At 44.5% G+C, this 17,715-nt stretch overlaps 1 protein-coding gene across 2 annotated transcripts in view; it reads left to right on the plus strand.

Annotated features, from left to right (window-relative positions):
* Nucleotides 1-16,233, plus strand: part of PAPOLG (poly(A) polymerase gamma) — a 49,412-nt gene extending 33,179 nt beyond the window's left edge. For both annotated transcript variants that reach the window (XM_053246876.1, XM_053246885.1), the window contains exons 18-22: nt 4,163-4,269; nt 4,344-4,561; nt 10,110-10,166; nt 13,944-14,056; nt 14,814-16,233. In XM_053246876.1, the coding sequence (XP_053102851.1) occupies nt 4,163-4,269; nt 4,344-4,561; nt 10,110-10,166; nt 13,944-14,042 (481 nt within the window). In that variant the 3' untranslated portion in view covers nt 14,043-14,056; nt 14,814-16,233. The remainder of the gene's footprint in view (nt 1-4,162; nt 4,270-4,343; nt 4,562-10,109; nt 10,167-13,943; nt 14,057-14,813) is intronic.
* Nucleotides 16,234-17,715: the final 1,482 nt, after the last annotated feature.

A 17,715-nucleotide genomic window follows, 5' to 3' on the forward strand; every position in this document is an offset into this window, starting at 1 on the left:
CAAAAATCTCCCCTCCTGGCGGTGGCGGGCAGTAGTGAGAGTAAGCGCGGCGGTGGCGGGAGGCGGTGAGAGTACGCCGGGAAGCAACGCCGGGCCAGACGGCAGGCCTCGGCATTGCTCTGCGCACTCCCGCCCGCCAGTGCGCAGAGCGACGCCGAGGCCCGGTGTCGCTTCCCGGTGTACTCTTGCCGCCTCCCGCACCACCGCGCCAGGAGGAGGGGAGATTGAGGAGGAGATTTTCTGAGGAGATTTTTTACCATACTTCCCTCTACCGTATGCCTCAGCTTGCAGCCTGCCACCCCTACCGGTATCGTTACGCCCCTGTCTGTGGGTCTCTCTCACCCCACACACATACCAGGGGGATAGGGGAAAAGCTTCAGCAAGCAGCCTACTACTGAACCAGGAGAGATCACCACTATGTCTTATTTTCGGGGTATGGCTTATATTGCACAACTGCTTAGAAATCCTGCTACGGCTTATTTTATGGGTATGTCTTATTTTTGGGGAAACAGGGTATCTGGGGATCAGTAGGGAGCCTCAAGGGTGGATTATGGCAGAGGCCGGGAGCATGTGAGGAAAAGGATTGCCTTTTCCAAACGGCCTGTAAATGCCCTCGCCCTCACCGGAAAGCACTTTCTTCAAAAGGCACAATTGGGCCTGCCCCAAAACGATGTCTCCCCACAAGGCCCAGCAGCACTCACAGGCCAGTCCTCAAAGGAGCAATCAGACCATGACAGGCCATGGTGGCAGCTGAGTTGAGGAAGCAAGTTTCCCCCACAGGACAGAGTTAATGCCAGAGTCCCAGCACATCTGGGCCCAGTGTTTCCTTTGGCCCCATAGGCACAAGCTATTCTTCCTAGGGGGCACTCGATCTTTAGATGGGAAAGCTCTCTGTCATCCATTTTGTCTAGCTCTGCTCGCCACCCCATTCCAAACAATGAAAGGGGCCTTTTTTGGGCCCAGGCACCCGTCGAGGTGACTGATTCAAGGATCAGTCGTAATTGTTACAGCTTTCCTGACCCTCGTGTTTGTTCCAGAGGAAACCATGAATAGGGCAGGGACAATCACCTCTCGGGAACAGGCCTGCCAAATCCAGTCACTGTAATGCTGTTCCATCTAGGCAACCTCAGCCAGGGCCTTCCACCACCTGTAGAAACGCGGCTTGGTTCCCAACAGAGCCTCCCCCACTGCAGTCTCTGAAGGGGAATCCGCTGTCAGTCCAGGCATGCCTCTCCCAAGCCTCCTTCATAGGAAGCAGAGTCCTCCAAGCTCCCTCCTTGGACGCAAAGGGGATTGCAGAGGAGGAGCACCAGTGAATGAGCCAGTTGAGCTCCCCTCATCGCCGGTGGAACAGCCGGGCACACCTCATGCAGTTGCCGTGGATCTTCCCATCTCCCTGTCGCACAAGCTACTCGTTAGTAGCAGTGCTCACCCCACAGTCTTTCTACCCCACCCACGGGCCCCACATGAGCTCTTTACACTGCATGGGCAGCCTTTAACCCTGCCTAAGCAGACACCAGGTCCTCCATTCCTCCATGGGGAAAGACTACCTTGTACCTGTGGTCTTTAAGGATAATATCTCCCTTACCAGGATCCCTATCAGAGTGTCTGATCATATTGAATGTGTGTATGTACGTTTGGGGACCAGGGATAGATTGGGACTTCTGTTGGTGTACCGATCACCCCGCTGCCCAACAGAGTCCCTGTTGTGGGCTCTAATCATCCCAGCTCAGGCCCCTCTGTTCCACTTAAACCAATCTCAGTCCACTCACTCTCCAATAACTTAGTCAAAAGCAAGACTAATAGAGCCAGTTCTAATCACCCAGTCACCCATAACCCAGGGCTTTCTAATGCTGACCACGATCATGCGAAGCCTCATACAATCCATTCAGATTTGGAGAGTTGCCATTCTCCAGTCAAACCACATGCAAGTCATTCTGAATCTGGATCCCCAGAAGTCCCATCTAATGAGGAAAGAGAATGGTCTACCGATGAAGGCCTGGTTCCTCTGAATCTCCCCCCAAGTTATTTAAATATGAAGACTTTGGAGAAAAAATCTGGGCCAAAGTATGTAAAATGCTACAAACTACCCTGATTCAGCGAATGCGCCGTTCGCTTCTGTGGATTCTGTAGCTGTGGAATTTTTCCCTTCATCAACTCAGCCTAAACTCTTTATATCTTTTCCAGTCCTGTTTAGAGAGGTACTCCAAGAGGAATGCAAATTCCCAGCCTCTGCTAAAGGACTGGGCTCATTACCTAAATGTTTTTATAATTTACCTGCAGAATGGCGAACAAGCTCTCAGTTCCTTCTGTAGATGTGCCCTTGGCATCTTTGGTTTCCAGGGCAGTATCTGCCAAAGAAAGGGAAGAATGCTTGAGGTCTCCTGAGGATAGAGTGATCTTCTGTTAAAATCAAATGAAGCATTGAGCCATCAAGGTTTCTGCAACCACTTCAATTTTCGCATCTTTTTTATGGGCTACGGAATTAGGGTCTTCTCAAGGACCAGTTAGCTCAAACAGGGCATTAACAAACCAGCTAAGGCAGCAAACAAACAACAAATATTTATATACTGCTTTTCAACAAAAGTTTCCAAAGCGGTTTATATAGAGAATGAATGAATGAATGAATAAGATGGATCTTATAAAGCAGCCTTTATGATCAATAAACCATAAAGCAGCCTTTATGACCAATGCAAGTTTTGGACAGTTTGCCATTTTCAGCCAGGGCTTTGGTTTCAGATGTTGTGATGAAGAGAGGTCTATGGGTGAAAAACTGGAATGTGGACACCAAATCAAAAATCAACTCCAGCTTTTAAGGGCTTGAAACTCTTCAGTGAATCATTAGTCCCAGTGTTCATTGGATACAGAGATAAGGTTATACCTTCAGCTCAGAGGAAGAATATTGTTGAACTGAATTTTTATATTCATTTCAACAATATAGAAAAGAATAGGAGAATAGCTTTATAGATCTAATCCGTTCAATTTCGTGCCAACAGCAACTCCTCTTGATTCAGGGTCAACAGATCAGCCAAATCTTCATGGTGCGTGCTCTACATGGGACTCCAAATCTAGACCCTCACAGTCCAACCAGTCTTACGGAAACTCTCAATTCCCCAGGAACACCAAGGAGCAATCACAACAATGACTATCCCATTCCACCTGTAGGGGGAAGACCTTTCCATTTTCTGGCAGTCTACCCAAGGCCAATGGGTCATTTCTACAATCAAGGACATCTATTTTCTGAATTTGCAAGCCATCCTGCCAGAGCACTTCCGTTCAACACCCCTTCCCAGGAACCCAAAGAGACATCACCTCATGAATCTGGCCATTCAACACCTGATCCAGATCAAGGCAATAGAGCCAGTACCATCAACCGAAGGATGTCAGGGTATCTACTCTATTTTTGGTCCCCAAAAAGGGTTCTTGAAGAGCATTGTTGAACCTGAAGCGCTTGGACAAATTCATATGAAAGCACAAGTTCAGCATGGAGACACTTGACACTATCACACAGGCAATTCAATTGAGCAACTTCCTTGCCTCAATCAACCTGACATACCTCCACATACCAATTCTGTGAGCCCATCGTTGTTTTCTCTGCTTCTCATATGCTCAGAGGCCCTTCCAATATTGAGCCCTTCCATTTGGGCTGTCTTCAGCACCCCAAGACTTCCCCCAAGGTGATGGTGTCCCTGGTAGCCCACATGAGGATGCAGGGCTTCCACATGTACTCATTCTTGGACGATCTCCTAGTCGGGTCCCTATCGTGGCAGAGGGTGGAGTCATACATCCAACACACTATCACGATCTTGGTCAACCTTGGTTTCCTGGTGAACCTAGCAAAGAGTTCTTACTAGGCTGTTACTTGTTCTCTATAAATATTTACTACTGGCTCTTCCTGGAGCCTGCCTTCCTTTGTACTTTGCCAAGACAGTCCTGAAACTTAGGAAGAGCTTTCTCCTAGGCTACCATGGAACTGCTTCTAATTTGCATCTGGTCCTGTCTGTTGGGAGCAAGTAGGTGGCACAACCCATTTGAAAGGATACCCTCCATACATTAGTGGAGAAAGAACCCTTCCTGGTAAGTACTACCAGTGTTACTGTTTATAAGCTGACACATCCTAATCCCATCGCATCTTTATCCTGCCAAGTTTTATCTTTAACAGGAGTGCTATCCTTCAAAGAGCCAGCATCTTTGCAATTAGAGAGAAGCCATCAAGTAGTATGCAATCTTTGGCTGTTAAAGGGTTGTCCATTCCAGCTGTTGGTTCAGGTATGTATAAAAGAACTCGAGAACAGTGAGAATTACTACTGGTAGACCTAGAGTAAACTTCCTTTTCTCTGCAGTGTTGGATTCCACAGTTGCAGTGAAAACGGCTCCTCTACCTCCAAATGCCTGCAGCATCCCCGCGGTTGTAGGGCAAAACCTGATTCTTGCACCTACCCATTCCCAGCAGCATCTGGATGCAATAGCTTCAATGAGTGCTAAAAATGCTTCTGCGCACAAGAGAGGTCACTCTCCTTCCACAGAAGAATGTTTTAAAAGACTGAGAGATGCAGGAAAGGTAAGAACCTTTCCATGTTGAAAGCTTCAACAGGACTCAAAATACTGCGAGTTTGGTGTTAGAGGCAAAGTTTAAATTACCAGTGGCGTAGGTGTGTCTGAGTGCTGCCTGAAACTGAGTGGGTTTTCCTTGTGAGTAAACATGCATAGGGATGTGTTCCAAGAATCCTGACCTAGTAGTAGTAAACTTATTACGGTCCTTAGACCAGCTTAACTCTTACAATAATACATTTATAATTTACAAAATATTCAAATTGTTAATACAAGCTCTACAAAGTTTGGATGCAACAACACAAAACTTGGCCACATTTATAGAAGTAACAGATTTAAAATTTGACAGCAAAAAATCCAAGTAAAATTGATCCATATGGCCAGGATGATTCTTTAAGAGGAGCAATAAACTTAATACGAGCATCCCTATAAAACTGACAATAAAGAATAGCATGAACTGACTCTATATCCTCTGAGCCACAAGGGCAACAACACAATGCATATGGAACTCGTTTATATTTCTCATTTAGGAGTGCAGAGGGAAGGGCATTCAAACGAGCAAGGGTCAATGCTCTCTTAAACTTAGGTAAAAACATATGATCTAAATATTCAGCCGGTTTGTGGCTGAAGTTTTGAGAGCCTATATAGATTCCCCTTGGTAGTCAAGCACACTCCTCCTGCAGATCTATGTCCAATAGTTGTTGCCTAACAAAACAGATTGCTTGATCTAAACCCCTCCCTATAAGGTTTTCTTGGGACATGCCCAATTGATGCAATTTGGTTTTCAGAGCTATTTCCCATTTAGATGTAAAGCTGTCAATTAATACTAAAGGCGCTAAACCAACTGGGAAGAAAACCAAAAGCAGCCAGAATTTGATTATACAAAACCAGATCTTCATTTTCAAGGTGGTAACCCCAACCTCTCTACGAAGAGCCACGTTAGCTGTCCCTCTGGGGACTTGAAGGAGGGGCCTTAAGAATTTAGTTTGAACTGCTTCTAATATTGTAAAATCATCAAAAGGCCCAATTTGCGCCATAAAGAATTTGAGGGTATATTTTAGCCTTTAGTAATTTGACAGCCGCTGGGACAAAAAGAGCACCTCTCGAAGTAAAAAGATTTAATCACATTTGCCGTCTGGGCACTGTGAGAAACAAAGCTAAGATTAGCTTTCCGGCATCCGCTGGAATGAAATACAACCCTTAAATACTTGAAAACCTTGACCTGCTCAATATTATATCCATTTATGGGTTTTGGGGTGTTTTGCAAAAACCATCACCTTAGTCTTGGTATAGTTTGCCTCCAAGGCTTCCTTCACAGTATAGACACTCAGGGAAGTTAAGGCACAGCTTAACTCTATCTTGGTTTGAGATAATAGGACAATATCGTCAGCATAAAGCAATAATGAAACATGCCTATTCGCAAGTTTAGGGGTATGAAGAGCAAGGTCATTCAGATGAGAAACTATTGAATTTATATAAAAACTAAATAAAACCAGGGCAAGAATACAACCTTGTTGTACTCTTCTATAAGTAGGTATCTCAGCCAAGAGATGCCCTTTCCTACTACACCGCACTCTGAGGCGGGTGTTCTGATGTTGATTGTAGATTAATAAAAGTAAACGTGGATCTGTTGATGATTCCTTTAACTTCGTCCAAAGTCTATCTCTGGAAATAGAATCGAAAGCTACTTTAAAATCTATAAACGCAGCATACAGAGAGGACTTAGGTGAGGAGGAATATTTCTCAACTAAGTATTGTAAAATAAATACTTGCTCTGTTGTAGAATATCCTTCCCGAAATCCCACGTGTTCGGTGGATAAGATATAATAAGTATCCAGCCATTCCTGTAATTTCCCCAGGAGATGTCTAGCATAGTGTTTACTAATAATGCTGAGGAGACTAATCGGGCAATAGTTATTAGGATTCTCCCTTGATCCTTTCTTATAAATTGGGACTATTACCGAGACACCCCAATCCTCGGGCATTTTTGCAGTAGTATCTATGAAGGTAAATAAGGAAGCAAGAAGAGGAGCCCACCAATCAAGGTTGTTGCGAATAATTTCAATTGTAATACAGTCAATTCCAGAAGCCTTACCTGTCTTACATTTTTTTAACCAAAGCTTCAACTTCCAAGACAGTGACTGAGCTCCAGCTTGGAAGTTGGTCCAGCTTATAATCAGTTATAGTTGTATGGGAACCCTCTTTTTGATATAATATTGAGAAATGATGTTCCCATATCCCAGCTAGAATTGCCAAATTAGAAATAGCCCTCCCTAAAGGACATGAAATTAGCCGCCAGAATCTAGTCTGATTTTTAAGTTTAGAAGCGACAATGAGGTCAGCCCATTCCTCTTTTTTGGCCTGGAGTTTCTTATCTCTTAGAAGGTTCTTATATTGCTTCTTAAGGGTTACCAAAGTTTGTGGTGCAACATTAGAGATGCCTTTGCCATACAACTTAAAGTGATAAATTAATTTCCTCTTGGCCTCGAGGCATTCCTGGTCAAACCGGGTATGCGAAGTGCGATTAAATTTCTTGGGAGGTGCGGAGGTCAAGCTTGTTAGAGCTGATGTAAGAGAAGCGATCAGATGATTATATAACTCAACTGGGGATGGTTCCGTACCATTATACAAGCCATTATACGTACCATTATGCAAGCCATTGACTATATCTACCTGGAGGCCAGACACCACAGGGGAGCACAGTATTTTTTCAATACGTTGTTGAAGAGCTGATGTCCATCTCACCCTAATCCAGACCAATTCCTCCTCATTTACAAGGGGCTGGCCTAGGATAAGGACTGAGAATTCGTTAGAGTACTTCCTCCATTAAAGTGATCTGGGCTGTTTGCTTTCTCAGGAGTCATAGTGAAGAAGGAAGGTTCTAAGCTCTCCTTTAAAATTATATGGTCATCTGCAATAGTTGTGAGGGTGTCATGGAGATTCGTAAGGGAATTCGTAAAGGGAGTCAAGCGTTGCTCTGTGTCCATAACTTTTGAAGGCTCTTGATGGAAAGGGATATTTAGAGCTGCTGATTGCAGTGAGGGATTTAAAACGCAGATTGAGTCTTTACAGGAGAAATGTGCTTGACACTTAGCCGGGTTAGTTTGCAGTGTTTTCCTTATAGGCTTAGATAGCTTTGAAAAATCCCTTTTAGCAGGCTGTGTTTTTAACCTCTTCACAGCCAAGGGCAGTACATTGTAAGTTTCGAAACCTCTCAGTGGTCTTATACCGAACCGATTCAAGAAGCTCTGGAGGCGAAGAAGCAATTTTGGCAGCCAAGGTGATTTACAGATAAGCATCAATCTTCGACAATTTGTTTACCTTGGGCAAGAAATGGTAGGAAACAATGTCTCTGAACATTCTGCCTGGTTAATTGCCTCAAAGAATTCAGGATCTTGGTTTTATTTGACCATTTGCCTGAATTTAATGATGAGTCTGCTATCTGGAGGTGAATTTTACAGGGCTGTAACTGGAGCTTAACTGTTTCAGCAATCGAGGGGAAAGCAAAGGAACCAGCAGACTGCAAGGGTTCACTTTGATCACCTTCAGTTAGGTTAGCCTCATGGGAAACAGAAGGACATGTAGAGGTCTTTTCCAGAAACATTGATTTAATAGAGTCAAGTTTATTTTCCAGTCGATACAAAATCTTTGTGAGATGGTCAAAGGAACAGGCAATAAGAGAACATTGCCATATGAACAGATCACCCAGTTCTTTGCCCAAAGACAAGGGAGGGTTGTGTTCCTCTTGTGAGCAATCTGGCATTCTAGTCATTTTCTTAGAGGAAGACACCGGTGGGGAGCTTGCCTCCTCAAGGGGAGTAAATCTGTTTTGAAGGAGAATAGGAGTTAAATGACTGACTTTTCCCTTGATAAATGAGTAAATTCTAGACTGTTTAGATAATCTCTGCTGGTCCACTTCTGCAGGAGGACTTGTTCTCAGTTGTTTGTTTTTTCCCCATCCTCTGCTCACAGAAGAGTATATTCAGTCGTTCTAACCAATTAGGGGCTTAAAGTCAACCCACGACTCAATTATTTAAAATAGAATTGTTCAGCCTTGTTTAAGTTGGTAAAAAATGAGGTAAGATAAGAAAAATAAAGCACTAAAACAAAAAAGACGCTGGGAGCTCAGCTAAAAGACTGCTGTCTGTGGCCATGTTAAACCCCTCCCCCCAGAATCCTGACCTATGAAACAACTCCGCTTGGTTTTTAACCTTTGGTAATTGTGGAGGACTTCATAAGAACATAAGGACAGCCCTGCTGGATAAGGCCCATCTAGTCCAGCATCCTGTTTCACACAGTGGCCCACTAGATGCCTCTGGAAGCCTACAGGCATTTGTTGAGGGCATGCCCTCTCTCCTGCTGTTACTCCCCTGCAACTTCATAGCACTTATACTCGTACTTATAGAGTAGGAAGAGGCTGACCTTTTGTCTGTGGTCTCCATGGGTGTTTGATCCACTGTTCAGCTATCTGGGTGGGATTAAATTTTAAATTTCAGAGGTCCATCTGCGTTTGCCACCTGCTCGTCTGGCGGCTTACTCAGGGATGGGCCTTCTCCGTTGCTGCCCCGAGGCTTTGGAATGCACTCCCTAGTGAAATAAGAGCCTCCCCATCTCTGACAATTTTTAAAGTCTTTAAATACACATCTGTTCACCCAGGCTTTTAACTGATATTGTTTTGATTGCTTTAATGTTGTGTTTAGAATATTGGGTTTAAAACTTTTAAATTGTTGTTTTAAATTTCTTGTTTTGTTTTTAACTAATGTTTTACCTTTGTTTTTATCTTGTTGTAAACTGCCCAGAGACGCAAGTTTTGGGTGGTATAAAAATATGTTAATTAAATATATAAATAAATTAGATGTGGGATTGCATAAAGAAACTTAATATGGTAGTGATTAGTCTTAAAGGTACTAAGATGAGAAGGCAAATACTATTTACTATAGATGGGACTTCTTGGTTGTGGCACCTTGGCTCTGGATCACCCTCCCAGAAGAGTTGCTTCATGCTCCCTCCCTTAGGTTTTTTTTAAAAAAAGATCTTCACTCATCTGTGTTAGAGAGGCTTTTTAGTGTTTTTTCTGCATCTTGTATCTGCTGTATCTTTGGTTTTTTAAATTCTATTTGACTGGATCTGTTAGTTGATCTTCTGTCATTTTTATCCTGTTGTGATCTGTTTTACTGTTTGACTCCATAGTTTGTTTGTTCTGCTTTATTCTGATATGCTTGCAAGCTGCCCCAAGCAGTATTGCACTTGGGGGGAGTGGAATATAGTTACTTTGAATAAAATATTTCACAGGGCTTCAACCCTCCAATATTATGCCTGACTTCATTCTAACTGAGCCTCCAAATGCTTCATTAAGAGTTAATGCTATATGGCTGCAATCCATTGAATCTATTATTTCAGATTAGCCATGCATAGATTGTGCTGCAAGATCTGAACAATATAATTACCCTATAGCTTTATTTTATAGACCAATCTTTCAGGTGGTAATCCAGATACTCTTTACTTTTAATTACAAGCTAGCATCTTATTTAGGGTATCTCTTTTCTCCCTCTTTCCAGTGCAGTAGTCTTGGAGACATCATGCCTGTTCCAGGTTCTGACACACTGAGATCACAGGTAGGTACTATCCAAGCCTTTGCTTTTTGTGTTTTCACCATTGAGATGTTTTATATTACATCATGATGATATTTAAAGTTCTCTATTTACTTGACCATCTCCCTCTTTTTCTCTCTCTTCTCAAACCTCTAAAACCAAATGTTACTTTTGGTAAAATGAGGCTATAACTACTTGTATTCCCTAAGCTGCTGCCCCCGCTCCCCACAAAACCCTCAAGGTGGTACACAAAAAGAAACTGGGTGTAGAGAAGTATAACACCTCTTGGTCATAGGGTACTGAATTCCCTGTAGCAGATTACCAGCCTTTGTCTCAGAGTGAGCCCACGTGAGGGGATGAAAAATGCTGCATCATTCCCCCCAGCTTTCTGAGGAATGGCTTCTCCCCAAATTTTCCTGAAATCTTGGTAGGATCTAGGCTGACACCACCACCCAGTTATCGACAGAGTTTAAATTGGGTGGGTAGAAATTGGCTTGGGTGGAAATCCCAAGGAAACCCTCCTTTTTCCTACTGGAAAAGTATACAAAAACTTTCCACATGCTAACCTACACATGGTGAGAAAACTGGTAGAATTGCTGAATATCTGGGGATGTGTCTTGCACCAGAGAGACGGTCTTTCCTGGGCCCCACTTTCCTGAGTTAAAAATCCACCTCGAGAAGCTTGCAAAATGCAAAGAACAAAAAGAAAAAAACTTTATTCAAAATACTACAGACAGATTCCGTCTGAGGCTCTCTCAGTTTTTAGTTACAGGTAAAAGGAATACTCAGCACATTACAAGAATACTTCAAAAAACAATTCTTCAAAAAACAGCCCAGATGATGTTGAGCGGCACACTTTAAAAATCGTGGCTACCCAGTTGCAAAGAACACGGATGTAAGAAAATGCAAAAGTGCCTTTATAAAAGCTTAGTGTCTTTTGCAATGCCCTAGCTGGATAGGCGCAGGCTTAGTTACGTTACAGGTATTTCCAGTGACTGTTGCCGGTGTATATATCTTATGTTTCTTTTTAGATTGTGAGCCATTTGGGGACAGGGATCATCTTATTTATTATTTCTCTCTGTAAACTGCCCTGAGCCATTTTTGGAAGGGTGGTATAGAAATCGAATGAATGAATAATAAAATAAACAACAATATAACTGTTTCAGGGATATGCAAAGCACACAAAAGCAACCAAAAGTCTAACACACAGTCTGACTAAACAAACTTTCCCTAGACTAACTTACGGAAGCCCAAAAGCCCTGGCTTCCTTCTTGAACTCACCAAAACCATGGTAGAGAATTCAAATTCTCGGTTGCTGGAAGCCAGGGGCATCTCATTAGGGTTATCCCTCTCAGGAGCTCCAAAGCAGGACAGAATTTGATTGGATAAAAAACAAGTCCCGCCTACCCAAGCCTGAGGGGGATAACTCCTCCCCAGTTCTTTCTGTCCTCGGCAGCTCCTATCCAGGGCAGAGCACCACCTAGAGTCCATAACCGCTCATCATGTGAAGGGGAAACTCAGCGTAACAGCAGACTGACTCAGTCACACTGTCATCGCACCAGGGGAGTGGAGTCTACATCCCACGATCTTCAAACAAATCACGGAACGGTTGGGCACGCCAGTCCTAGACCTCTTCGCAGCCCCGTCCAGCAGGAAACTGACCAACTTCATGTCCAGATTCCCATGCCCAGGCGCGACTGCGACAGACGCCGTGTCAGCACCCTGGCCAGAAGGGCTGTGGTACGCATTTCCACTAACTCTGCTGCTAGCAAGAGTGTCCCGCAGAATCCGACTGCTCCGGGTGGTAGTCATCCTCGTAGTCACATTCTGGCCCAGGCATTCCTGGTGTTCCGGAGCTACTTCATCTAGCGATCACTTTCCATGGAAACCCCCTCAAAATCAAGACCTGCTGTCACAGGGACCCGTTCTACATCCCGATCCAGCCTGGTTGCACCTTGCCGCTTGGAGACTGTGTGGCTCCTCCTCAGGCAGAAAGGCTTCTCTGGCGCAGTCCTGAACACTATGCTGGCCTCTCGCTGACCCTCAACTGAGAGCATATATCAGTACACGTAGAGGATGTTCCTGCGTTGGAGCTCTAGACACTCCATTCCACAAGGCTCGGAATCCATCCGACACCTTCTTCAATTCCTTCAGCATGGCCTAGAGAAAGGCTTCCGTCATAACACCTTAAAGTGACAGCGTCCCTGCTTCTTATGCTGCCCAGCGCGGACTCCCAGATTTCTCAGGCTCACGCTGACCTTCGTCGGTTCCTAAGAGGCGCTTCCCTCCTGTCGCCACCTACAGTGCATGGGTTCCCCTCCTGGGACCTATGCATAGTCCTGTGAGCTCTTCTATCATAACCCTCTGAGCCACTTTGAACCATTCCTATTCGGATTCTCACATTTAAGTTGGTTTTCCTGGTGGCCATTATCTCAGCAAGGAGAGTATCTGAGCTTCGGGCCCTGTCTGTAAATAAACCCTTCTGCATCTTTCTAAAGGACATGGTGTGCTTGATACGGACCCTTTCCTGCTACCAAGGGTGTCATCAGCACTCCATCTCTCCCAGGATGTGTTCCTGCTGTCCTCAGGCCGACTCACCCTGCTAAAAAGAAGTGGCACAGGCTAGATGTGCCCCGTTGTCTCAAGGTGTACATCACGCGCTCTGCCTCGTCCTGGACCTCGGACACGATGTCAGTCTCTTTCCATCCACTCCCTAAGGGGTCGGGGGTGTCGTCAACTGCCATTGCAAGGTGGATCAGAGCCTGCATCTCAATGGCGTATGAGTCCCAACACATCAGACCACCAGCCTCTATTGTAGCCCATTTCATGAGGTCAGCGGCTGCATCGGCGGCCTTCTCTACTACTGCTTCGGTCGAAGTAATTGGCAGGGCAGCCACATGGGCTTTTTTCATCTACATTCACCAAGCATCACAAAATCGACGAATTTGCATCCGCCAGAGCCTCCTTCGGGAGATGGGTGCTGCAACAGGTCCTTCCTCAATAATAGGTCAGACCGCCCCCGCCTGCATTGGTCAGCTGTGGTATGTCCCAATGAGATGCCCCTGGCTTCCAGCAACCAAGAAAGGAGCATTGGTTTCACTTAACCGTGAAGGCTTCTTCTGGTTGCTGAAGCCAGGGGCATCTCGGCCCACCCAGCTACGGCGCTCTGACCTACTCGCTATCAAGGAACGGGGTTCATAGGGCCCAGGCCTGGGGTTTCCTCCTGGTTTCCCCTTCCTGTTTTTTCCTGTTCCTTCTCATTCTTCTCTGTAGGGTGCAAGCCTAGTTGGCCTATCAGCCCAAAAGAATTGGGGAGGAGTTATCCCCCTAGGGCTCGGGTAGGCGGGACTTGTTTTTTATCCAATCAAATTCTGTCCTGCTTTGGAGCTCCTGAGAGGGATAACCTTAATGAGATGCCCCTGGCTTCAGCAACCAGAAGAAGCCTTCACGGTAAGTGAAACCAATGCTCCTTTTCCTGCCCTCCTGGTTTTCCCTGGGCCTGCAGAGAGATTTTCCTGCAGCTCATGGCCACATGTTCTCCACTCTGCACTCCATCCCAGCCAGCTTCAACTAACAGAGAGACCTTCTCTTCCTCCTCATGGCTCTCTAGATCCCATCCACCTGGTGTGCTGATTGGATGATCCCTAGAGCTCACCAGCCTGTCAGTCAGGACAGGAATCACTCTTTAGGGGATACTCTTTACTCTTTAGGGGATAGGAGGGGCTGATAACTAAACTCACATTCTGTTGAAATTCCTGGATGCCTGGCTTCACATCTCTAACTTCAATTTCTCTTTTGTAGCGACTTTCCAGTACGGAATTGCCAGATTCATCCTCTCCGATTCCATCAAGTAGTATTCGTGTTGTTAAAAACTCCATCAGACTGACCCTTAACCGATAGCAGTGCTGCTTCAGGTAATAGTAAACGTTCCGCAGGCCTTTTAAAGGCTCTTGTCTGGAACCTTATTTCACATGCTCTCCTGAGAGTAAGGTACTGTACAGGTGACCCTTTATCTTCACGGGTTCCTCTCACACAGTTTTGCCCATTCATGGGCATCTTCCTTATAGTCAATTCAGTTATGGTGTCGGTAGCTTTAGTGGTTTGCAGAGTCTTCTGCTTGGGAACACCCTTTGACTACCCCCTACTAATTGGTCTACCTGGAGCAGCCCACGCACCAGCTGAGATGTTGCTCCAAGAGGCTCAAGGTTAAAAATACCCCATCTCTCACTGCTTATCAGTTGTGTCTGGCGGTGGGTATTTGAACTTTAACACACACACACCCGGAGAAGCCCATGTAGAACCTAACCCCATTTTCCAAGCTGAGTATTTGAATATGGCAAATGTAATGTACATGGAACTTTCCTCCTAACGTTACCCTCACGATATTCAGGAGTCTCCTGTATATCCATGCTAGCTACAGGAGTGAAGAGAGGGGCTGTAGTTGAATTGTACAGTACATGCTTTGTAGGTCAATCCCTGACATCTCCAACTAAAAGGTGCATTGATAAAGATACCTGGGTAGGTGTTGCTGGTTAGCAATACCGCTGAGAGCCTTTGGATGGATAGGGTGGTATAGAAATGCAATAAATATCGGCCTCCAATGGTCTGCTACAGAATAAAAGTGCCCCCTTGTTCAGTGTGGCTTAAGTTTGTGTGAACTTTATTCTGCAGGTGCTACACTGTCTTAACGGTTTCAAAACTTTCCAAGCTGCTCTCCACGCAAAATCATGGCCTTTTGGATGTGCCTCTAGATTAGAGGGTTGTTCCTCTGGACTAAGTCTACTTTGTTTTCACTGTGCAGATGCATAGCTTTATTTTAAGTCTTGTGTTCAAATTGTCTTGAGTGGAAAAAATTTTGTTATGAAAAATACCAAAAAAAAAAATTTGTCTTGCGGCTATTTTTCCTGATGGGGGTGGCACCCAGACTGCTTAGCCCTGACAAACTGAAGACCCACTTAATGTCCCTCCTAAACATACCCGGGGTTAGGCAACCTTGGCTCTCCAGCTGTTGTTGAACTACAACTCCCATCATCCCCAGACACAATCTATGGGAGTTGTAGTTCAACAGCTGGAGAGCCAAAGTGACCTAATCCTGCTCTTACAGTTGTGGGAAACCCAGATCTGGTCTTGGTGTAGAAGTCTGGAGGTTGTTCTGTCGAGCTGATTGTTGTAGACTTGATTAGATGGCTCAGCTGGAATTTATGCACAAAAGAACCTATAAATTGAGTGCTAATCCCCTTACAGCAGGGGTTCTCAAACATTGGTCCCCAGATGTAGTTGAACTAAAATTCCCATCATTGCTTCTTTAGCCATAATGGCTGAGAATGATGGGAATTGTAGTTTGACAACATCTGGGGACTGTGTTTGAGAATACTATACCTGCATTACAGTAACTGGTGTAAATACTCTTTAAATGCCCCACAAAGTTCTGCCTCCCATGAAAATGACCTAGGATGCAGCCGAGCCATAGTTAAGAGCATACAATCTCATTTATACTATTGAGTTAAGGCTGTTCTCAGTGGCCTCTTCCTCCATCGAACAGAAATCTGTGGGAATTAAATGTGCTTAAATCTAACTGGATACATTCTGGATGTCAAAAATGAAAACCCAATCAGAAACCTAAATCTGCCATGGTACTGAAATGCAAAGACTGATGCTTACAGCATTGCTTGCATTTTGGCACTGCAAAGAGTTTGTCATGGTTTTCAATTCCGTCTACATTGTCTTTTTGAAGGATGTCTGAACAATTCCCCACGCCTTGTCCAGACTGCACAGAATCTCCTGTCACACTAGTCCACTTTTTCTGGGACTGTAGCTAAGAAATGCAGTGCTGGAAACTTTGAGTTTTATCAAGTCTTGAACAATCACTAGTCTGAATAACTTAAATTTTGAAAGAACACTGCACTTCTCATGTCAACAAACTGATATCTTCAGAAAATTCTCCCTCCCAAATCAATCTCCAGGAACAAATACAGTTTACAGATCTTAGATTATATATTGTCTCATGTTTTTGTAAAAAAAAAAAAAAAGGATGTGTATTGAAAGTATTTTTGTATGCATTGTAAAATATATCTTTTCAAAAAGAAATTTAAAAAAACATTAGTCTCCTGCATGCTTTGTTGATAGCAGGGAGTTTTCCAGCAGCCTTACACAAATATTAGGGGTTGATTCTGTTAGAGGTTGTTGATTTTTACCCACAATAGGTAAAAACAGCAGAGCACTAAGGAATGAGCACACACTCCAGTTACAGAGTAGGTAGCAGAGGATGGTTCGGATATTGCAGCTATTTAAAGAAAAGACATGGAAGGAAGCTAGGTAGCTGGTATCCTGGTGCCACCTCAGCCCAACTTACCAAACAGTCTCCCCTGGAAATTCCATGTAGGCATTGGAAGCAAAACAAAGCCAATGGTAACGAGGTGGAACCTCAGTCTTTCATTAGCCCCCTGGGATTTATCTTCCCGGTACAGTGTGTTCCTGCAAAATACAATGTTGTGACGACAGTCTCAGAACTTTGGGGGTTGCACTCCACCTGGCTCAGGTAAACAGCTGTGACCAAAGTGGTTTGAGTGGAAACTGGATTGCAATAACTTTGGCTAATTAGCTTTTTCCAGGGAATCCTGTAGCTGGGTTTTTCATGAGCAGCTTGCCCAATTATGGAATATTCAAGACTGGCTGCTAATTCACTTCCTAGTGATCTAATTTAAGGCTTTTTCAATCAGTGTTGGATAACACCCTCCTTCAGGTAGGTATTGGCAGTGTCTACCATCCGACAGGCCTGCCCTTCCCTGCCAGATTTCGCAATCTGGCAGGGAATCTGGATTGCCAGGAAATTTAGGACCAACAAACAGAGGTATTTTTTCACACAATGCATAATCAGCTTGTGGAATTCTCTGCCACAAGATGTGGTGACAGCCAACAAGCTGGGTGGCTTTAAGAGGGGTTTGGATAACTTCATGGAGGAGAGGTCTATCAACGGCTACTAGTTGGAGAGCTATAGGCCACCTCCAGCCTCAAAGGCAGGATGCCTCTGAGTACCAGTTGCAGGGGAGTAACAGCAGGAGAGAGGGCATGCCCTCAACTCCTGCCTGTGGCTTCCAGAGGCATCTAGTGGGCCACTGTGCAAAACAGGATGCTGGACTAGGTGAGCCTTCTTGCGCCTGATCCAGCAGGGTTGTCCATATGTTCTTACAAGTCGAGGAGGGCATGGGTTGAGCATGTGTGTCGTAGACCACACACCCCGCCATCTGGTCCACATCCTCAGCTTGCACAAACAAAAATCCACCTACATAAATAGAAATGAAAAAGGGCCACACATGTGATGAAAAACCAGACAACCAACAAGCCATGTGAATACAAAAGATATCTATAAAACATCAAAGAATCATCAGCCGAATATATAAGATTATTTATCTAAATGTCTATATGGTTAGTTATGGTACATCTATCCACGTACTTAAAACCAAGGAGTGTGCCATAAGCCATTCAAAAATTCTTGTATAAGCATAACAATAAATACTGCACATGAAAGATATTCCCATTCATAACAAAAGTACGTATTTCCAGAGGGAATCAT

Source organism: Hemicordylus capensis, chromosome 1, assembly GCF_027244095.1.
Source record: "Hemicordylus capensis ecotype Gifberg chromosome 1, rHemCap1.1.pri, whole genome shotgun sequence".
Lineage (NCBI taxonomy): Eukaryota > Metazoa > Chordata > Lepidosauria > Squamata > Cordylidae > Hemicordylus > Hemicordylus capensis.